Here is a 19,632-nt window from a genome sequence, read left to right as displayed (position 1 = left end):
CTTAAAGGATTGAAGGACAAACATGAAAATGAAGATTGAAGGACGTATGCCTAAGGCTTGGGATTGAATCTTTCAGTAGGACTTGGTATATATCTTTGCAGTTATACTTTCAGTCAGTGGTGACGGATGGCAATTCTATGTTGCACTGATACGGCTATACAAGTACAGGGACAGAAACGGGAACATTCTTGGTACGTATCCAAGCTGTATCCTTTCCGTACTCATGTTGGAAATGTATTGGGTACTTGGAATTCCTTGCAATTATGTTGACATCCATGGATATGTTAACTCTTATAGTCTTGTTTACAGGATTCCGACTGTAGATAGAAATAACAATGGATATCTGGTGTGTCTGAAAATGGCCAACTTTCATGTAGAAGCTCGGGCTCTCTTAGCACTATGACTGGAAATGGTGCTTTGCTTGCTGAACTTTGACTCGTTAACTTGATCTGATTCGTTTAACCAAGTTCAACCTGAACTATTAGACTCGAGTATCCGACCCATTTGATAGAAAAGACTAAAAAACTTTGGCCAAACAGTAAGCCGTTGTTTAGTTTAGGAAGATCCTACATAGGAACACAAAGAAACACGACCAGCTGCATTACATTGCACTACAACTGAAGTCTGAAAATGTCTTAACATACAACAATGGAACTATACTGTTTGTCCCAATAACTTCTGGGGCCTTAAGACAACAATAAGAACCAGTACCAACATTTACCATCCAATCCATTATTTATCGCTTCCACCAAACAGGTAATCCAGGGAAGATCCTCCACCGGGTGCGGCATGAACCTTTGTTGTAGGTCGATCCTGTTTGCATAAATTTATCAACTTATTTAATGTGGCCTTAAGGCAAAAGTTGTATCACAACCAGAAAATATAGCGCAGTATCGAAATGATACATTCCAGTTTGTTATCTCCTATAATTCACATGAGATTTTTATATACAAGCAAAGGTTTCACTTGATCATAAGACAGCTACTGAGCCATGACTTATGTTCTATTACAAGACTAGCAACCCCTAAATGGCTGCTAAAGAAAGGAAAATCAATGTAAAGTTGTCCACTATCTAGCCCATGCTGCAAAAGCTAATAAAAGAGGTCAACCTCCCAACATATGTTACTTAAACTCGGGTGTGTGTCAGAAAAGAATATGTGCCCGCCATGGGAATATTTTCATGTATTTGGAGGATCATATCCCTATAATCATGTACAAGCATGTTGGCTTAAATACTTGATGAAAAATGAAGAGTCAAACCGATATAGCTTCCAACAAGATATAATGATTTCAAAACTGAAGGAAAAAGAGGTAGGGCTGAGGAACGAAATCGAGAAAATCGAGAAAATCGAAAAATCGACACGAATCGAGTAAAATGGTTCGGTTCGGTTCGGTTCGGTTTGGCATTATACGGTTCGGTTTAAAGGCTTCATTTTTTTGATTCGTTCGGTTCGGGTTTTCCATATGGAACCCATTTGTTTCATATTGAACCGAATAGGCACTTTTTTTAAAAAAAATTATAGTTTCAAGTGATTTTTTCATTGAAAAACCGATAAACCGAACCGTTAAAAAAACGGAACCGAATCAAAAAAACCAGTTTTGATTTTTTCAGTTTTTTAACCATTCGGTTTCAGTTTAAATATTGAAAAGCCGTTTATTTCGGTTCGGTTCAATTTTTTGTAAAAAACCGAACCGAACCGAGCCGAATCCTAGGGGTGTATTCGGTTCGGTTCGGTTTTTTACCAAAAATTGAACCGAACCGAAATAAACGGTTTTTCAAAATTTAAACCGAAACCGAATGGTTAAAAAACCGAAACTGGTTTTTTCGGTTCGGTTCGGTTTTTTTAATGGTTCGGGTTTTTCGGTTCGGTTCGGTTTATCGGTTTTTCAATGAAAAAATCACTTGAAACTATAATTTTTTTTAAAAAAAAATTGCTTATTCGGTTCAATATAGAATAAATGGGTTCCATATGAAAAACCCGAACCGAATCGAATCAAAAGAATTTACACTTTAAACCGAACTGAAAACCGAACCGTATAATACCAAACAGAACCAAACCGTTTTACTCGGTTCGTGTCGGTTTTTCGGTTTTCTCGATTTCGTTGCTCAGCCATATCGAATACACCCCTAAAAAGAGGTGTTCTCACAAAATCCCAACATATTATTTCCAACTATTCCAAATCAAAGATTTATCTAGGAGCTTGAGCATTGGACCCAAAATTGACTGTATTTATGTTGCGATTACAATTATATAAAAGCAGACGATGACTGCTGGTCTCCAGATAAATAGTTCATCACAAAGTTTGTCATCAATGTTTCAGTGACAGCTTTACAGGTAGCTTCCAAGATTTACATTTTCTGGATAGGAAGATTGTCAAGAGATAAACTATATAAAAGAACGAAAATACCCGGCAGGGAGAGAAAAACTTCGGAGGCCTCTAACTTTTAGTACTCAGGATGCAAATGGACAGTTAAATTTATGGCACCCTTTTTTATTCTCTTTCTATTTTCTATTGTTAAATCAGAAATAGAAAAATATATATCATCATTAATGAAAGTATGATACTAATAATCTAGAAAATTAAGCAAAAGGTCATCACCAATTCAATTCAGAGTATTGTGTGGAACAACAGCAAACATTTGATCAAACATTACTAAACTAGCAACTAAAAACAATTGTGATTAGGGTTCTACCGTAAGAAAGTTGCCAAAATTCTGGCCATCTGCACGGAAATAGTTGTTTGCCTTGTTTCCAGGAATGCCTGCAGGAATCTCCTTAGCTACACCTGGTGGTGGTGAAGCAGCTGCGGGCTTTTTTGGTGTTTCCTTGGCAACCTCATTCTGTGTTCGAGGAACTTCATTGCTTGTGCCAGTGCTAGGACTGAGGTGGTGGGTTTGGGAGCTTCTCCACGACCCATGATCTCTAACTTGGACTTCTAAGTAATTATTAAAGGAATAAATATTCAGGTAAGTAACGTATGAACTATAGATATGATTCATGAACTTCAAAAGTAGTCATTATCTATGTTAAACTGGTCATACCCATGCCCAACAAGTATCTGAACATGGGTTTATGATTATAATCCTAGAAATATACAGGGAAAGAGAAAAGCTAAGAAGAAGAATATACGAATCGGACAAATCCATATTAGATACTCTACAGTCATGTGAGTCCAGGTAACATAGCTCGTTATCATGTACGGTTTTCAAATTCCAATTCCACTATCGAGATAGAAGCAATACTTGCAGAAATGAAAGGGGGGAAATCTGAAACGAACCTACGTACATTTTAAACAACTAAAACCTCAAAGATAATAAAGTGCGATTCTCCCATTTCATGCTATGAAACCCAAAAGAGATGCAGCTTAATAAAGAAAACATCATTGTTTAAACAACCAAGACTAAATTAAATAGATCATAAAGAGGACAAAAGCAAAAACCTAAATCGAGATGGATTATGATCTCTCACTCAAGTGACTAAAGATCTAATTAACAAAACTAATCACTGAAAAAAGATCTAAGCAAAGAGAACAGCAATTACATGAATGGAGTCCAAAAGTATCATCATTGAGAGAGAAAAAAATCCACATGCATAACGTTTATCATACAATATGAAGTTAAAAATAGAATAGACTGAAGAAGGTAAGATTTTCACACAATTTTGCATGAAAAACATAAGAAAATGGAGGATTTTCTCAAGAAACAAAGGAGGGGATCCCACGCAAATAAATTTAGCTTAGCTTTCTCACTAAACTTTGATTGCTTGGGTGTTATTCGGATCAGATCTGAACTCCAACGCGAAGGAGAGATTTCTGATTCAATTAATAGGTGGGCCTGCCATACATTTGTCAGGTTTAATATGAAATATATATTTGTAACATTTTCTCCAATTCAGCAGTGAATGTTAATTCCATTTGTAAAGAAAGTCAATTCGGTCTCTAAATAGTATTTACTTTTGAGTAATTGTTTTTAAGGAAAACTTTGAATTTTTTTGGTAAGTTATATGTACGAAACTTATTTTTTATTTTAATCATTATTTTTTTAAGTTTTTCAATTAGACTACTTAAATATTTAAAGTAAAAATACACCTAAGGTTCCTGAACTTTCAAAAAATATATATATATATAACCCTTGTCCTATTTTGTGGATCAATGTGACATTCAAACTCTAAAAAAAATTAAATGTAACTCTTTGATCAACATTTTTCGTCATTGTTTTCTGTCATTAACTAGCAGTTCTGTTAATTCCTACGATTATAAATTGGGTAAATTACATCATTCATCACTCAGTTATTTTTTTTATTTTGGTCACTAAACTCTAAAAATTTTCAATTTCAAAGATCCTAGAGACTAGAGAATAAGGCAGTAGTTAACCAATTTTATTTAAAACACTGATAACTCCGTAAAAAGAATATTTTTTTGGGTATTTTTACTTAAGTTATTGATTGTCAAAAGCTATTGTCATAAGCATTTTAGCTGCATTTAGGGCATTTCATTATATGTGGTGGAAAGTTTTGATGCAGCTAGTTTTTCTTGATAAAATTGATGCTATTGATGAAAAGGGTTGTGTGTTGGTTGTGATTGTGCAGATGATGGGAAATGACCAAGGAGAGAATTATTTTCCATGACAATTTTAAAACGAGGGCCAAAGGAACTGATGATGATGATGACCATGATGAATTTTTCACCACGACAAGTTTTTCTTACAAGTCTAGATGTAGTACAAGATAAAGTAGCTGACATCGTGTGACCAACTGTCTAATGCAACTCACGTGAACTCCTTGCTTCTACTGATAATTTGGGAGCACTACTAGCTGCCATGACATAAAATTCTTAGTCTTTATAAAAGCTATTCAGTTATAACTATTTTTCTAAGAGTAGATACCTAATATCGAGACAGTTAGGTTAGATCTATGTGAACAAGAGAACTAATCCGAGATTGTGAGGTTCTAATCTGCCTTCGAGATAAGAAGAGAGTTTCAAGCGACTAAAAGGGATAACACTTAATCGATAGGCTAGGGTCACAATTTACGTTGAGAGGTATTATCGTGGCAATAGTTTTATCTGGTTCTTTACAAGAGAGAGCATATGAACAATTCTAGTAAATTCTATTGGCCAGCATAGGCATAGCGTACTTAGATCATCTTAGACATAAATTTCTTGCCACGACACAAAAATTCCTATTCACTTCACTTCACAAAAATTTCTTGCCATAACAGATTTTTTCATTTGTTCATACTATCTGCCACATCATATTTTTCTCTTGTTTATATCATTACACTTAGACACTTAGGATTAGTTAGTGACACCTAATTCCTAATTATAGCTTTCTTTAAAGAATTCCTTCAATCCCTATGAAGACGATACTCATCATTCACTACTATATTACTTGCATCAGTTGTGTATACTTACATACATTTGCATGCCATAAAACATACATTTTCACGCAATCAAGTTTTTGGTACAATTGTTGAGGATTGTCAACTTAAGGAAATTTTTAAAGTTTTTCCATATGAAGTTTTTCTTGTCACATTTTTGTTGTAGTTTTACTTGTTTGTTTTCTTTATTTCTTTTGTAAGATTTATCATTGCATGACCAGGGGATCTTGTTTGTTTTCTTTATTTCTTTTGTAAGATTTGTCATTGCATGACCAGGGGAACTGTCGGAGAACCACCATTACCCGTTAAACCTGAAATCGAGCAACTTTTTAGACAAAGGCGATGTGCTTAGCATGGCCAAAACAATAAGTATCGATTACAAGACCAAGGATGTGACCAAGCAAATCCATATGTTGTGGCAAATAATATTCCCATAAATACTGCAAACCACGTGCTATGCGAGATCACTTAACTCCTATTCTTAATGATCTCAATCCTGGAATCGTGGCACCCAAAAATTTAGGCAGCCCAATCTGAACTTAAATCGGTGATGTTCAATATGTGAAACTCGATCGACCAATTTTGTGGCTCGCCTAATGAAGATGCTAGGCAACAAGTATGTTCTTTCCTTGAAGTGTGCGACTCTTTTAGACAACAAAGAATGTATGAAGATGAGTTGAAGCTAAAGCTATTCCCCTACACTTTGCATAACCGGGCAAGATCTTCGCTTAGTCGAGTCCAATCTGGCTCGATGAAGTCTTGGGTAGATTTGTGCAAAACAATTTTGTTGCGGTATAATCCTCCCAATATGAACAAACAACTTCACCATGACAAAACAAGTTTTTTTCAAGATAATGATGAGTTAATGTATGGGTGTTGGGACCGATATAAGAGTTTACTTCGCAAATGAACCAACCATAGATTCCACAACTGGACTCAAGTCGTGATGTTCTATAATGGAGTCAATGCTCCTACTCTTATGATGTTGGATGTCTCGAAAAATGATACTTTGCTTGATAAGTCACATGGGGGGAAGCTTTTGATATCCTTGATAGAATATCCAACAATGATAATCAATTTCCCTCTGCAAGGCTTGGAACTGAGAGAAAGACACCTAAGGCATTTGAACTTGATGCTAAAGATTATGTCTTTGCCTATCTTTATACCATAATAAATATATTGAAAAATCTGCAACGTTCCAGCGAAGTGAAAGAAGTCAAGGCAACTAGCTTGGCATGTATTTTTTGTCGTTACAATCACCATGAGAGTGAGCGCATTGATAATCAAGAGTCTATTAATTTCGTGAGCAATTTCAATTGAAATAAAAATCACCCTTATTCTAACGCCTACAACCCTGGATGGCGTCAACATCCTAATTTTTTATGGGGTAATCAAGCGGCTCACAATAACCATACATGTAACTTAAATAGGTCACAGCAAAATATTTTTGAACCTTCAAATTTTAAGCATTAACATATGTTGTGGCAAAATAATAACAAATGTTTAACATCTTCCTCAAATGCTAACTCCCCTGAAGCTTCTCTGCAAGATTTTATAGCTTCGACCAGAGATTTCATGGCTTCAACAAAGGCCTTGCTACAAGAACACTCATCAATAATTAAAAGCCAATGTACACTTTTATAAAGACAAGCAACCTTATTGCAAAGCCATAACTCATCTTTGAGAGCGTTGGAAAACCAAGTGGGCCAAATTGCCACAACACTATATTCTTGCCCACAAGGAAGCCTCCCTAATGATACTGAGGTCATTAAGCCTCACGAAAAGGAGAAATGCAGTACGCTTACACTAAGGAGTGGTACCGAACTTAATCAAGAAAATAAGTTTGGGGGAAGAAGCAAGAAATTTCTTGCCACGACATTGTACAAGAAGAATATGAACGTCTAGCTAAACATGTTATTCAATAGGAATTGTCTATGAAAAAAGATAAGGATGAGGGTTCAACCAGTTTCACCCTCACATGCAGAAGATGAAGTCAGACCCCCACCACCTTTCCCTCAATGGTTGAAGAAACATAACGATGAGATCCAGTTCAAAATGTTTGTTGATGTCCTTGATAAGCTATATATCAATTTCTCACTGCTCGAGGCCATTTGTAATACCCCAAACGTAGGGTCGGTGACTATAATGAAAGGATTTTAAATTTGGAGGATTAAATTAAATAAAATGTAAAGTATAAGAAATGGTTTAGGAAATTGTGTTTAAGACTATTTATAAAGAATGGAATAATGGAATGGCATTTTGGTTACTTAGAGGGAAATGGATTTAAAATTCATTTTACTAGGGATATTTAAGAGTTAAAAAAGGGAAAGTTGGATAAGCCAAGTTATCTTCTTCTTCTTCTTCTTCTTCTTCTTCTTCTTCTTCTCATTCTTCTCGTCCCGTGCTCTCCCCATGGCTAAAGGTAAGATTTCTTCAAGTTGGTTTTTCCTTTAGTTTATGGGATGATTTTAAACTTTAAGTGATACAGAGTCTTAAAGAGAAGTTAAAGGATTATTAAAACTAAGTGATTAATGAATTATTTGAGATTCAAGAAAATGATTTTTTGAATGATATGATGAAATATGAGTTTTTGTTGAAGTTTACAAGTAAATTTGACTTGTCAAAGAAGTAAATAAGAGATTAGAAGCCTTTGAAGTGATTAAAAACATGTATGAAAAAGTAGTGTGATTCCTGGGTTGGAGTGTTCTTTGAAGATTTTAGATGTTATAGGAAGATTAATGAAGGAAAGTTAGTTTGGTTTAGTATGGATGAGTTTAATGGTATTGTTGGAAGTAAAAGTAAGAGAAAGAAACGAAATTTAGGTAAAAATCAAAAATCAAAATGGAAAATCTAGGTAAGGGTATCGGTACTCAAAGAATAGTACCGATACTATAGGTTTAAATTTGAGGAAATAGGATGAACAATATCGATACTGATGCAATTAGTATCGATACTAAGAGGAAAGTATCGATACTATGGATTCCAGAATGCAGAAATGGTATCGATACTGAAGGGAGTATCGGTACTATAGTATAGAAGTATCGATACCATAGTAGGGGTACCAATACTATTGAGCCTGAAATTTTAATATAGGATGAATTTTAATAGAAATTGAAAATAATAGTACTATTAAGTATTATTAAAAGTATAAATGTTAGAAAATATACTAATATTTGTATGGTATGTGTAATTAATGGATGCTTGTATAGATCGTAAGCAAGCTAAAGAGTCAAGCAAGAAAAAAGGCAAAGGTAAAGTTGTCGAATAGTCGGACATAATTACAGCATACTAGTGAGGCATATCAGGTGAGTGCATTTATTGTACTTCTATGAAATGAGGGAGACTTGCGCCGAGTTAACCTCGAATGTTTTGATAAAGCATGTTTTACAGTACTTTGATATGTTTTCATAATGTGTATAGAAATGATATTACAAATAAATTTTAGAGTATGAACTGCTCTAAAAGGAATAGATAAACGTTGAAGTTATTCAATGGTTATCAATATTGTAGAAATAAATGTTTAAATCTGTGAAATTGACTTAAAAGACCATTGTATGTGCATTGAGAGTCGTAGGTGCATTTCGACATACTTCGTGTATGATTGTATCGATCGATTTTGTTTAATGCATAACAGTGCATTTTCGTATAAGTACTATGTATACTTTTGGCACTATATGTGCAATCATGGTATTCATAATAGTTTGTGAATTACCATTTAAATATACAATAATGTATATAAGTTATCGCTCGATTTTGTTTAATGCATAACGGTGCATTTTCGACACTAAATATACAATCCATGGTATTCATAACGTGTTTATGAATAACCATTTTGGCACTAAATGTGCAACCCATGGTATGCATAATGTGTTTATGAATAACCATTTCGGCACTATGTGTGCAATCTATGGAATTCATAATGAGTTTGTGAATTTCCATTTCGATACTTTGGTGTAATCCATGTACCTTGCATTCTCTTTTGATATACATTGGGAAAAATAAAGGATAAATTAAAAACTACTGATGGATAGGTATGTTGGGCATACTAAAGATAATTATCATGTTATTTGAATGAAGATTGGTTCTTCAAGCCAATTTAATGTATTGATATGAATTATATGATGTTCATTCGTACTTTTATAAATTGTGATATGTTTATATTTAAGTATAATTCATTTTTTATTATTATGCCTCACTAAGTAAATACTCAGCAGAGTAAGGAGTGCAGTGAGCATCATTAATTAAAGGTTGCCTCATCAGTAACTGTAGGATATTTATGTCTACTTTTGAAAATTATATGGCATGTATTTGAACTTATGAAAATACTTTGGAATGTTTTAGAAGTTATGTGACACCTGTGACTTGTGTACGGAAACGTATCCAAGAAATGGGTGTTACATTTATTGGTATCAGAGCTACAAGTTTAGCTGATTCTCGGCCAAAATTGAGTTTATTTGACTTTAAAAATGGTTTACATACCACTGAGATTGTCAAGGTTACTGATATGATGTCATTAGAATATGATTGATGTCACTTCTTACTAACTTGAGTGTTATTATTATGTATTTCCTAATAGATGTCAGAATCTTAGAACTCGTGAAGAGCAGATGAACAACAAATTAGAGAATGATTGGGTAGCGAGAGCTATGAAGTTAATAGCGAGCATTCGATTCCATCTGAAAACGCTAATGTATTGGCACAGTAGGGTATGCCCGTGCTAGAGTTTGGAGCTTTTATGCAAGCTCTCGATGCCATTTTGACTCGGTTCCAACCTCCTTCACCTCTCTCTACTCCTCCAGCAACGCGAATGTTGATCCCAAAAGAGCTAACAAGTTTGGGAACTCCTGAGTTTTGGGGAGAAGAGGATGAAGGTCCTATAGAAGCTGATTTATGGCTAAATGATGTTATGGTAATGCTTGAAAGTCTTCACTTCTCAGATTTTGAAGAGCTGGGTGGAGCTGTATCTTTACTTTGATGATCAACTAAAGTGTGTTGTCAAATACTACGATGTATGCACCACCAGAGCAAAAGACCTGCCAGTTCTTTCAGGAGGAATTTAAGAACAAGTATATTGGTGATAAGTTTAGGCGGGCGATACTGCTGAAGTTCCTTAATTTGAAATAAGACGATCGAGCAGTGCATGAGTACGAGGTTGAGTACAATAAGCTGAGTCGTTTTGCTTCTGAGGTAGTTCCCAATGAAAAGGCTCGACGTGTTTGGTTCATCGAGGGTTTGAGGCCAAAGTACAAAGAGATGATGTTGGCTTTAAACCTGTCTAGCCTGGAAGAAGTTATAAACTTAACTAAGGCTATTGAAAGAGATCAAGAAGAGACTCTAGTAGCGGAGCAGAGTATGTAGATGGGAAAAAGAGTTGGAACGTCTTCAATTTCCCATCATGCTAAGAGAGACAAGGGTTCAAGTTCCCGATATACTGATAGAGATGGTTTTGTTGTACCTTCACAAAAAACTAAACAATCACAGTCTTTTGCTGCTAGCTCGAGTAGAGTATTTAGAGATAACTACTCTATGTCAAACATATGGAATTTCACCGTGAAGTATGTAGATTTCTCAGTGGACCTTGTTTCCAATGTGGTGAAACTGGTCACTATGCCTGAAAATGTCCTAAGAAATCTGGGGATAATTCAGCGCAATCTGAGAGATTGGTGGTAGCTTCTAATAAAAGCAGAGGCAGATCTATAGGATAATCAGATTCATTGTCGTGACAAGAGACTCAAGGAGTAGCTAGAATTTACAATATTAAGACTAATGAGGGTTGGGATGACCCAAAAAACTTAACAGGTACATTCCATCTTTTTGATGAACCTGTATTTATTTTCGATGACCCTGGTTCTACACACTCATACATTAGTACAAAGTTGGTTAGATTTAGAGGAATTCCTTTAGAACTAATTTTTAGTGAGTTTATAGTGGTAAACCCTATGGGTCATAGTGCAAGAGTAACACGGGTATGTAGAAAATGCTCGATAAAGATTCAAGGGGTTATGTTTCTGACAAACTTAATAGAGTTGCCCTTCGATGAGTTTAAAATCATTTTGGGCATGGATTGATTGTCTCCACGTCATAGATGGGTTGATTGTCGCAAGAAGTGATTATTTTTTAAGGATGCGGAAGGCTTAGAAATCGTAGTGATTGGCGAAAAATTAAAATCACCATCCAATGTGATATCAACCATAACTACAAAGAAAATGATATCAAAAGAGTGTATAACTTTCCTAGCTAACGTGGTAGACACTCAAATTTCGAAAGCGAGACTAGTTGATGTTCCAACAGTTAGGGAGTTTCCAGATGTTTTTCCGAAAGAGTTATCGTGATTACCTCTAGATCGAGAGGTGGAATTTTAGATTGTGGTTTACCCGGGTACAAAACCTATTTCTATGGCTCCATATCGAATGGCTCTAACAGAGTTAAGAGAATTAAAAGCCCAATTACAAGAGATACTTGATAAAGGATTTATCAGACCCAGTGTTTCTCCTTGGGGAGCACCTATGCTTTTTGCGAAAAAAAGGAATTATTTATACGATTATGTATTGACTACTGTCAGTCAAAATAAAGTAACGATAAAGAATAAGTATCCTCTTCCGAAGATTGATTATCTATTCAAACAATTGAAAGACACAACAATGTTCTCTAAGATATACCTGAGGTCGGGTACTACCAATTAATGATTAAAGAAGAGGATATTTCAAAAATAACTTTTCGGACTCGGTATGGACATTACGAATTTGTGGGAATGCCATTCGGTTTTATTAATGCTCCTGCAATATTTATGGACTTGATGAACTGAGTATTCCAGCCTTACTTGGATCAATTCGTGGTGGTATTTATCGATGATATTTTGATGTATTCCAAGTCAAGAGAGGAGCATGTTGTTCATCTTCGTATTGTTTGTCATACACTTAGAGAGAAGAAGTTGTTTGCCAAATTATCCAAATGTGAATTTTAGTTAGCTGAGATCGTTTTCCTTGGCCATGTAGTCTCTACAAAGGCATCAGAGTAGATCCCAAAATGATTCAAGCTATAGTGGATTGATAACCCCCAAAGAATATTCCTGAAGTTCAAAGTTTCTTGGGGTTTGTTGGTTATTATAGATGGTTTGTGAAGAACTTCTCAATGTTATCTTCTCCACTAACTAAGTTGTTACGAAAAATATACCTTTTGTTTGGTTGGAGAAATGCCAAGAAAGTTTTGAAATGCTAAAGAGGATTGTAACAGAGGTACCAGTGCTTTTACAACCTGAGTCAGGTAAAAACTATGTAGTCTTTAGTGATGCATCTCAAAATGGGTTGGGATGTATTCTTATGCAATATGGAAAATTTGTGGCTTATGCCTCAAGACAGTTGAAGAATCACGAAAGAAATTACCTGACACATGACTTGGAATTGGAAGCGGTCGTGTTTGCTTTGAAAATTTGACGTCATTATCTGTACGGTGAGCGATGCCATATTTATATGATCATCGATTATCCCAGGAAGGCTAATGTGGTAGTTAATGCACTTAGCCGAAAGATTTTTGCAGCTTTACGGGTTTTGGATGTACATATGTCTTTAAAGAAAGATGGTGCCTTAATTACTGAGCTTAAGTTAAAGTCGATGTTTTTGGATCGGATAAAAGAGCTACAAGGACAAGATGTAAAATGCTTGGAAAGAAATACGCAAGTAGAAAAAGGTGAGGCTAAAGGCTTCGAAATAAGGACTGATGGATGTTTATATTATCGTGGAAGACTTTGCATTCCCAATAATGATGAACTGAAGAAAGATATTCTCTCCGAGGTACATTATATTCCTTTGACAATGCACCCAGGAGGGAATAAGATATATCAAGATATAAAGAGTCGTTATTGGTGGATTGGCATGAAAAGAGATGTATCGGAGGTTGTTGCAAAATGTCTGACATGTCAGCAAGTGAATGTTGAGCATAAAGTGCCTTCCAAATTGCTACAACCGATATCCATTCCTGAATGGAAGTGGGAGCTAATTACAATGGATTTTGTTTCGGGGCTACCTTTGTCACCCTGTAGAAAGAACTCAATATGGGTAATTGTAGACAGATTGACCAAGATAATTCACTTTGTTCTAGTTTGGGTAGATTACTCGATAGATAAATATGCGGAATTGTATATAAAAGAGATAGTTTGGCTACATGGAGTGCCTATATCGATAGTGTCTAATCGAGATCCAAGGTTTACTTTAAGATTATGGAATTCTTTACTTATGACTTTGGGTACTCGATTGAATTTCAGCACAGCCTTTCATCCGCAGACAAATGGGCAGTCAGAATGAACTATTCAGGTATTCGAGGATATGTTAAGGGCATGTGTGATTGAGTTCAAAGGATCATGGGAAAGGTATTTGCCTTTAGTAAAATTTGCTTATAATAATAGTTACCAATCGAGTATTAAGATGGCTCCGTATAGAGCCTTGTATGGGAGAAAGTGCAGAACACCCTTAAATTGGTTTGAATTAAATAATCGAGACTTAATTGGCTCGTATTTGATGAAAGAAATAGAGAAGAAGGTGAAAATTATCCAAGATAATCTAAAGATAGCCTCCGATCGACAAAAGTTTTATGCTGATCTAAAGAGAAAAAAGATTGAATATCAAGTGGGAGATAAGATATTTATGAAAGTATCACCCTGGAAGAAAGTATTGCGGATTGGGCGCACAGGAAATTTGAGTCCGAGATTCATTGGATCTTATAAGATTTTGAAAAAGGTCAGACCAGTAGCTTATCGGTTAGCTTTGCCTCCTAATATAGACAAGATCCACAATGTTTTTCATGTGTCGATGCTCAGAAAGTACAAATCATATTTATCCCATAACATCACACCTGAGGAAATAGAGATCCGACTAGATTTAACTTACGAGGAAGAACCAATGTGGATCTTGGCTCGAGAAAGCAAAAATTTGCGTAATAAGAAGAATCCTTTAGTTAAAGTACTTTGGCAAAACCATAAGGTAGAAGAAGCTACTTGGGAAAGAGAGAATGATATGAGAAAGCAGTTTCCACACTTCTTCGTATCATGTACTTCTTTAAATTCGAGGATAATTTTTTAAGGGATAGAGAATTGTAATACCCCAAACGTCAGGTCAGTGACCATAATAAAAGGATTTTAAATTTAGAGGATTAAATTGAATAAATGGTAAAGTCATTTAGAGGGAAATGGATTTAAAATTCATTTTACTAGGGATATTTAAGAGTTAAAAAGGGGAAAGTTGGATAAGCCTAGTTATCTTCTTCTTTTCTTTCTTCTCGTGTTGTGCTCTCCCCATAGCCAAAGGTAAGATTTCTTCAAGTTAGTTTTTCCTTTAGTTTAAGGGCTGGTTTTTAAACCTTAAGTGATATAGAGGTTAAGGAAAGTTCAATGATGATTAAAACTACATGATTAGTGAATTATTTAATATTTAAAGAAATGGGTTTTTTGAGTAATATGATGAAATATGAGTTTTTGTTGAAGTTTACAAGTAAAATTGACTTGTCAAAGAAGTAAATAAGAGGTTAGAAACCATGGCAATGGTTAAAAACATGTATGAAAAAGTAGTGTGAATCTTGGGTTGGAGTGTTCTTTGAAGATTTTAGATGTTATAGGAAGATTAATGAAGGGAAGTTAGCTAGGTTTAATAAAGATAAGTTTAATGGTATTGTTTGAGGTAAAAGTAAGAGAATGAAATGAAATTAGGGTGAAAATCGAAATGGAAAATGGAAATTTTGGGTAAGAGTATCAGTACTCGAAGAACAATATCGATATTATAGGTTTAAATTTGAGGAAATATGATGAAAAATATCGATACTGATGCACTTAGTATCAATACTGCTGTGGGTATCGATACTAAGAGAAAAGTATCGATACTATGGATTCCAGAATGCAGAAATGCTATCGATACTGAAGTGAGTATCGGTACCATAGTATAGAAGTATCGATACCATAGTACGGGTACCAATACTATTGAGCTTGGAATTTTAAGATAGGATGAATTTTAACAGAAATTGAAAATAATAGTACTATTTGAGTATTATTAAAAGTATAAATGTTAGAAAGTATACTAACATTTATATGGTATGTGTAATTAATGGATGCTTGTATAGATCGTAACCAAGCTACAGAGTAAAGCAAGAAAAAGGGAAATGATAAAGTTGTCGAATAGTTGGACATCATTACAACATACTAGTGAGGCATATCAGGTGAGTGCATTTATTGTACTTCTATGAAATGAGGAAGACTTGCGACGAGTCAACCTCGAATGTTTTGATAAAACATGTTTTACAGTACTTAGATATGTTTTCATAATGTGTATGGAAATGATATTACGAATAAATTTTAGAGTATGAATTGCTCTAAAAGGAATAGATGAACGTTAAAGTTTTTCAATGGTTATCGATACTGTAGAAATAAATGTTTAAATCTGTGAAATTGACTTAAAAGCCCATTGTATGTGCATTGACAGTCATAGGTGCATTTCGACATACTTCGTGTATGATGGTATCGATCGATTTTATTTAATGCATAACGGTGCATTTTCGTATCAGTACTATGTGTACTTTTGGCACTATATGTGCAATCATGGTATTCATAATAAGTTTTATGAATTACCATTTCGATATACAATTATGTATATAAGATATCAATCGATTTTGTTTAATGCATAACGGTGCATTTTCGACATTAAATGTGCAACCCTTGGTATTCATAATGTGTTTATGAATAACCATTTTGGTACTAAATGTGCAACCCATGGTATTCATAATGTGTTTATGAATAACCATTTCGGCACTATGCGTGCAATCCATGGAATTCATAATGAGTTTGTGAATTTCCATTTTGGCACTTCGGTGCAATGCATGTACCTTGCATTCTCATTTGACATACATTAGGCAAAATAAAGGATAAATTAGAAACTACTGATAGATATGTATGCTGGGCATACTAAAATATAGTTATCATACTATTTGAATGAAGATTGATTCACCAAGCCAATTTGATGAATTGATATGAATTATATGATTTTCATTCGTACTTTGATAAATTGTGATATGCTTATATTTAAGTATAATTCATTTGTATTACTATGCCTCACTAAGTAAATACTTAGCATGTGTTGATTTCACATGTAGGAAATAGCAAAGACTAGCAGAGTAAGGAGTGCAGTGAGCATCATCAATCAAAGGTTTCCTCATCAGTAACTGTAGGACATTTATGTCTACTTTTGATTATTAGATGGCATGTATTCGAACTTATGAAAATGCTCTGGAATGTTTTAAAAGTTATGTGACACTTGTGACTTGTGTACGGAAATGAGTGTTACACCATTGATCAGATACCTACTTATGCCAAAATTTTAAAGGATATCATCAAAAAGAAGAGAAAGGTGGAAAGACTAGAAATGTTGCCATGATGAAATAATATTGTTCTGCATTGATTAATTTTTCACCGAAGCGAAAAGATCCTAGGAACTTTTTTATTCCTTGTTTAATCGATGAAAACTATGTTGGGAAAGCCTTATGTGACTTAGGGTCAACTGTAAATCTGATGCCCAAGTCCTTATTTTAAAGCTTGGAATTGGTAATGTACGATTAACCACCATGATCTTGTAACTAGCTGACCGATCACACGTTCATCCCGGGAGCGGAATAGAAGATGTCATAGTCAAGGTGGACAAGTTTGTGTTTCTAGTAGACTTCCTCATTCTAGGTTGCGATGCTAACGATAATGTACCTATTACTCTTGGGCGTTCCTTCTTGGCCACTGGGCGCGTCTAAATAGATTGTGAGAAGGAAGATGATGAGGGTTGCGGATCAGATTATCACAATCATTGTCTTCAACACTCTTAAATATATTGATGATTCTGAATAATGACAATACGTTGAAGACATAGATTCAATGGAGGAAGATGGAGCTAAAATATTTTTCCATGGCAAATTTTTGCAGCTAGATGAGCATGAAAACTTTAGCCATGGTGATTTTTCTAGATGGAAGAGTGCCTAAAAATTTTCCATGATGAGTATTTCCAAACTAAGGCAGATGAGAGACTTACTGAAGATGTTGAGTCTGAGGAATATTTATTAGAGGTGGAACAATCTAGCTTGCTTCAACCTAGACCATGTATGAAATTTGAACCTCTTGACTTTAATGGATTTTTTCCTCCAAAACCTTCGCTGCAGCATGCACCTACCTTGCAACTTAAACCTTTTCCATCACATTTGAAATATGCTTATCTAGGTAGTGATTATACTTTTTCGGTTATAATATCTACTTGTCTAACCCTGACTAAGAATGTAGTTTGTTAAATGTTTTATCACAATATAAAAAAAAGCTCTAGGGTGGACCATGGGAGATCTGAAGAGAATCAACCCTATCATATGCATGCACAAGATCTAGTTAGATGATTGTCGTGGAAATTTTGTGGACCCCCAAATGAGACTCAACCCCATAATAAAAAAAGTGGTAATGAAAGAAATCATCAAATGGCTCGATACTGGGGTGATCTATCCCATATATGATAGCTCATGGGTCAGCCCAGTGCAATGCGTGCCGAAGAAAGGTGGTGTGACCATGGTAAAAATCAAGGAAAATGAGATCTGGACAACGAGGACTGTCATAGGTTAGAGGATTTGCATGGACTACCGAAAGCTCAATAAGGCAACGAAAAATAACCATTTCCCCTCCCCTTCATCGATCAAGTGCTTGATCATCTAGCGAACAAGGCATTTTATTATTTCATCGATGGATATTCTGGGTATAATCAGATTACCATAGCACCCGAAGATCAGGAGAAGACCACCTTCATGTGCCCATATGGAATATATGCCTTTAGAAGGACGTTGTTCGTATTATATATTGCACCGACAACTTTTCAGAGGTGTATGATAACCATTTTTTTCAGTTATGGTGGAAGACTTCTTGGAAATCTTCATGGATGATTTTTCCATCTCGGGTGATGATTTTAACAAATGCCTTGGCAATTTATCTAAAGTGCTGAAGAGATGCGAGGAGGCCAACCTTGTGCTCAACTGGGAAAATGTCATTTTATGGTGAAAGAAGGAATTGTGTTGGGCTAAAAAATTTCTCGCTGTAATATCGAGGTTGATAGGCCAAGGTGGAAGTGATTGAGAAATTGCCTTCACCCACCACTGTGAAGGGTATAAGGAGTTTCTTGGGACATGCAGGATTTTATAGGCGATTCATCAAAGATTTTTCAAAGATTTCAAAGCCTTTATGTCTTTTGCTACAGCAAAATCAACCGTTCATGTTCAATGATGAATACTTCAGTGCATTCAAAGAGCTGAAGAAAAAACTTACCATGACACCAATAGTTATTCCACCTGACTAGAATGCCCCATTCGAACTTATGTGCGACACTAGTGACTACATAGTGGGGGTTGTGCTAAGGAAAAGGCAAGGTAAAATATTTCATGTGATCTATTATGCTAGTCATACCTTGAATGATGCACAACTTAACTATACCACCACTGAAAAAGAATTACATGTCGTGGTATTTGTTTTTGATAAGTTTAGGGCATACCTTATAGGCACTAAGGTAATTGTACATACCGATCATTCAACCACTAAATACTTAGTGAATAAAAAGAATGAAAACCTAGGCATATTAGATGGAAACTTTTGTTGCAAGAATTCAATCTAGAGGTTAAGGATAGAAAGTGTAGCGAGAACCAAGAACCAAATCACTTGTCAAGGCTAGAAAACAAAAAAAACTTTACCGTGGCATGATTAAAATTAAGGAGGAATTCCAATACGAGAAAATATTATTTGTCGTGACAGCGTCGTGGTATGCTGACATAGTTACTTTTCTTGTTAGTGGTATTATGCCTCTTGATTTATATAGCCAGGGAAGAAAAAAGTTCAAACATGATGTGCACCACTATTATTGGGATGAGCCTTCTCTATTCAAGCAATGTGCTGACCAAATGATCTGGAGGTATATCCCCGAATAATAACAAAAGTATATCCTATTTCATTGCCATACATACCCATGTGGAAGGCACTTAATAACAAAGTATATCCTATTTCATTGCCATACATACCCATGTGGAAGGCACTTTGGTAGGGCTAGGACTGCTGCAAAGTTTTTACAATCTGACTTTTATTGATCAACCTTGTTTAAGGATGCACAAGACTTCTACAAGTATGTGATCATTGCCAACGCAATGGGAACATATCGAAAAGAAATGAGATGCCATGGAAAAATATTTTGGAAGTAAAGCTCTTCGATATATGAGA

At 35.2% G+C, this 19,632-nt stretch overlaps 1 protein-coding gene across 1 annotated transcript; it reads right to left on the bottom strand.

Moving 5' to 3' along the window:
• Window positions 1–717: 717 nt before the first annotated feature.
• Window positions 718–7,147, bottom strand: LOC120158765. Its single transcript, XM_039169531.1, has 4 exons — window positions 6,876–7,147; window positions 3,766–3,813; window positions 2,696–2,951; window positions 718–813 (listed from the first exon to the last, which is right to left on the bottom strand). Exons 1-4 carry the CDS (start codon window positions 7,145–7,147, stop codon window positions 733–735), a joined length of 657 nt encoding a protein of 218 aa, XP_039025462.1. The 3' UTR covers window positions 718–732.
• Window positions 7,148–19,632: the final 12,485 nt, after the last annotated feature.

The sequence above is a fragment of the Hibiscus syriacus genome, unplaced genomic scaffold (assembly GCF_006381635.1).
Source record: "Hibiscus syriacus cultivar Baekdansim isolate YM2019G1 unplaced genomic scaffold, ASM638163v2 tig00111330_pilon, whole genome shotgun sequence".
Classification (NCBI taxonomy): domain Eukaryota; kingdom Viridiplantae; phylum Streptophyta; class Magnoliopsida; order Malvales; family Malvaceae; genus Hibiscus; species Hibiscus syriacus.
The sequence above is the reverse complement of the archived record's forward strand: the minus strand, read 5'-3'. Positions and strand labels throughout refer to the sequence as shown.

Bases quoted from the DNA above. Each gene is read 5' to 3' on its own strand.
- LOC120158765 (XM_039169531.1), bottom strand. From the start codon at position 7,147: ATGACCTCAGTATCATTAGGGAGGCTTCCTTGTGGGCAAGAATATAGT. The intron at 3,814-6,875 runs GTTATTATTTTG...TAATTGAATCAG, and splicing joins GAGGAAGATGTTAAACATTT to AAATCTCTCCTTCGCGTTGG. The intron at 814-2,695 runs GTAGAACCCTAA...TTATGCAAACAG, and splicing joins ATTTTGGCAACTTTCTTACG to GATCGACCTACAACAAAGGT.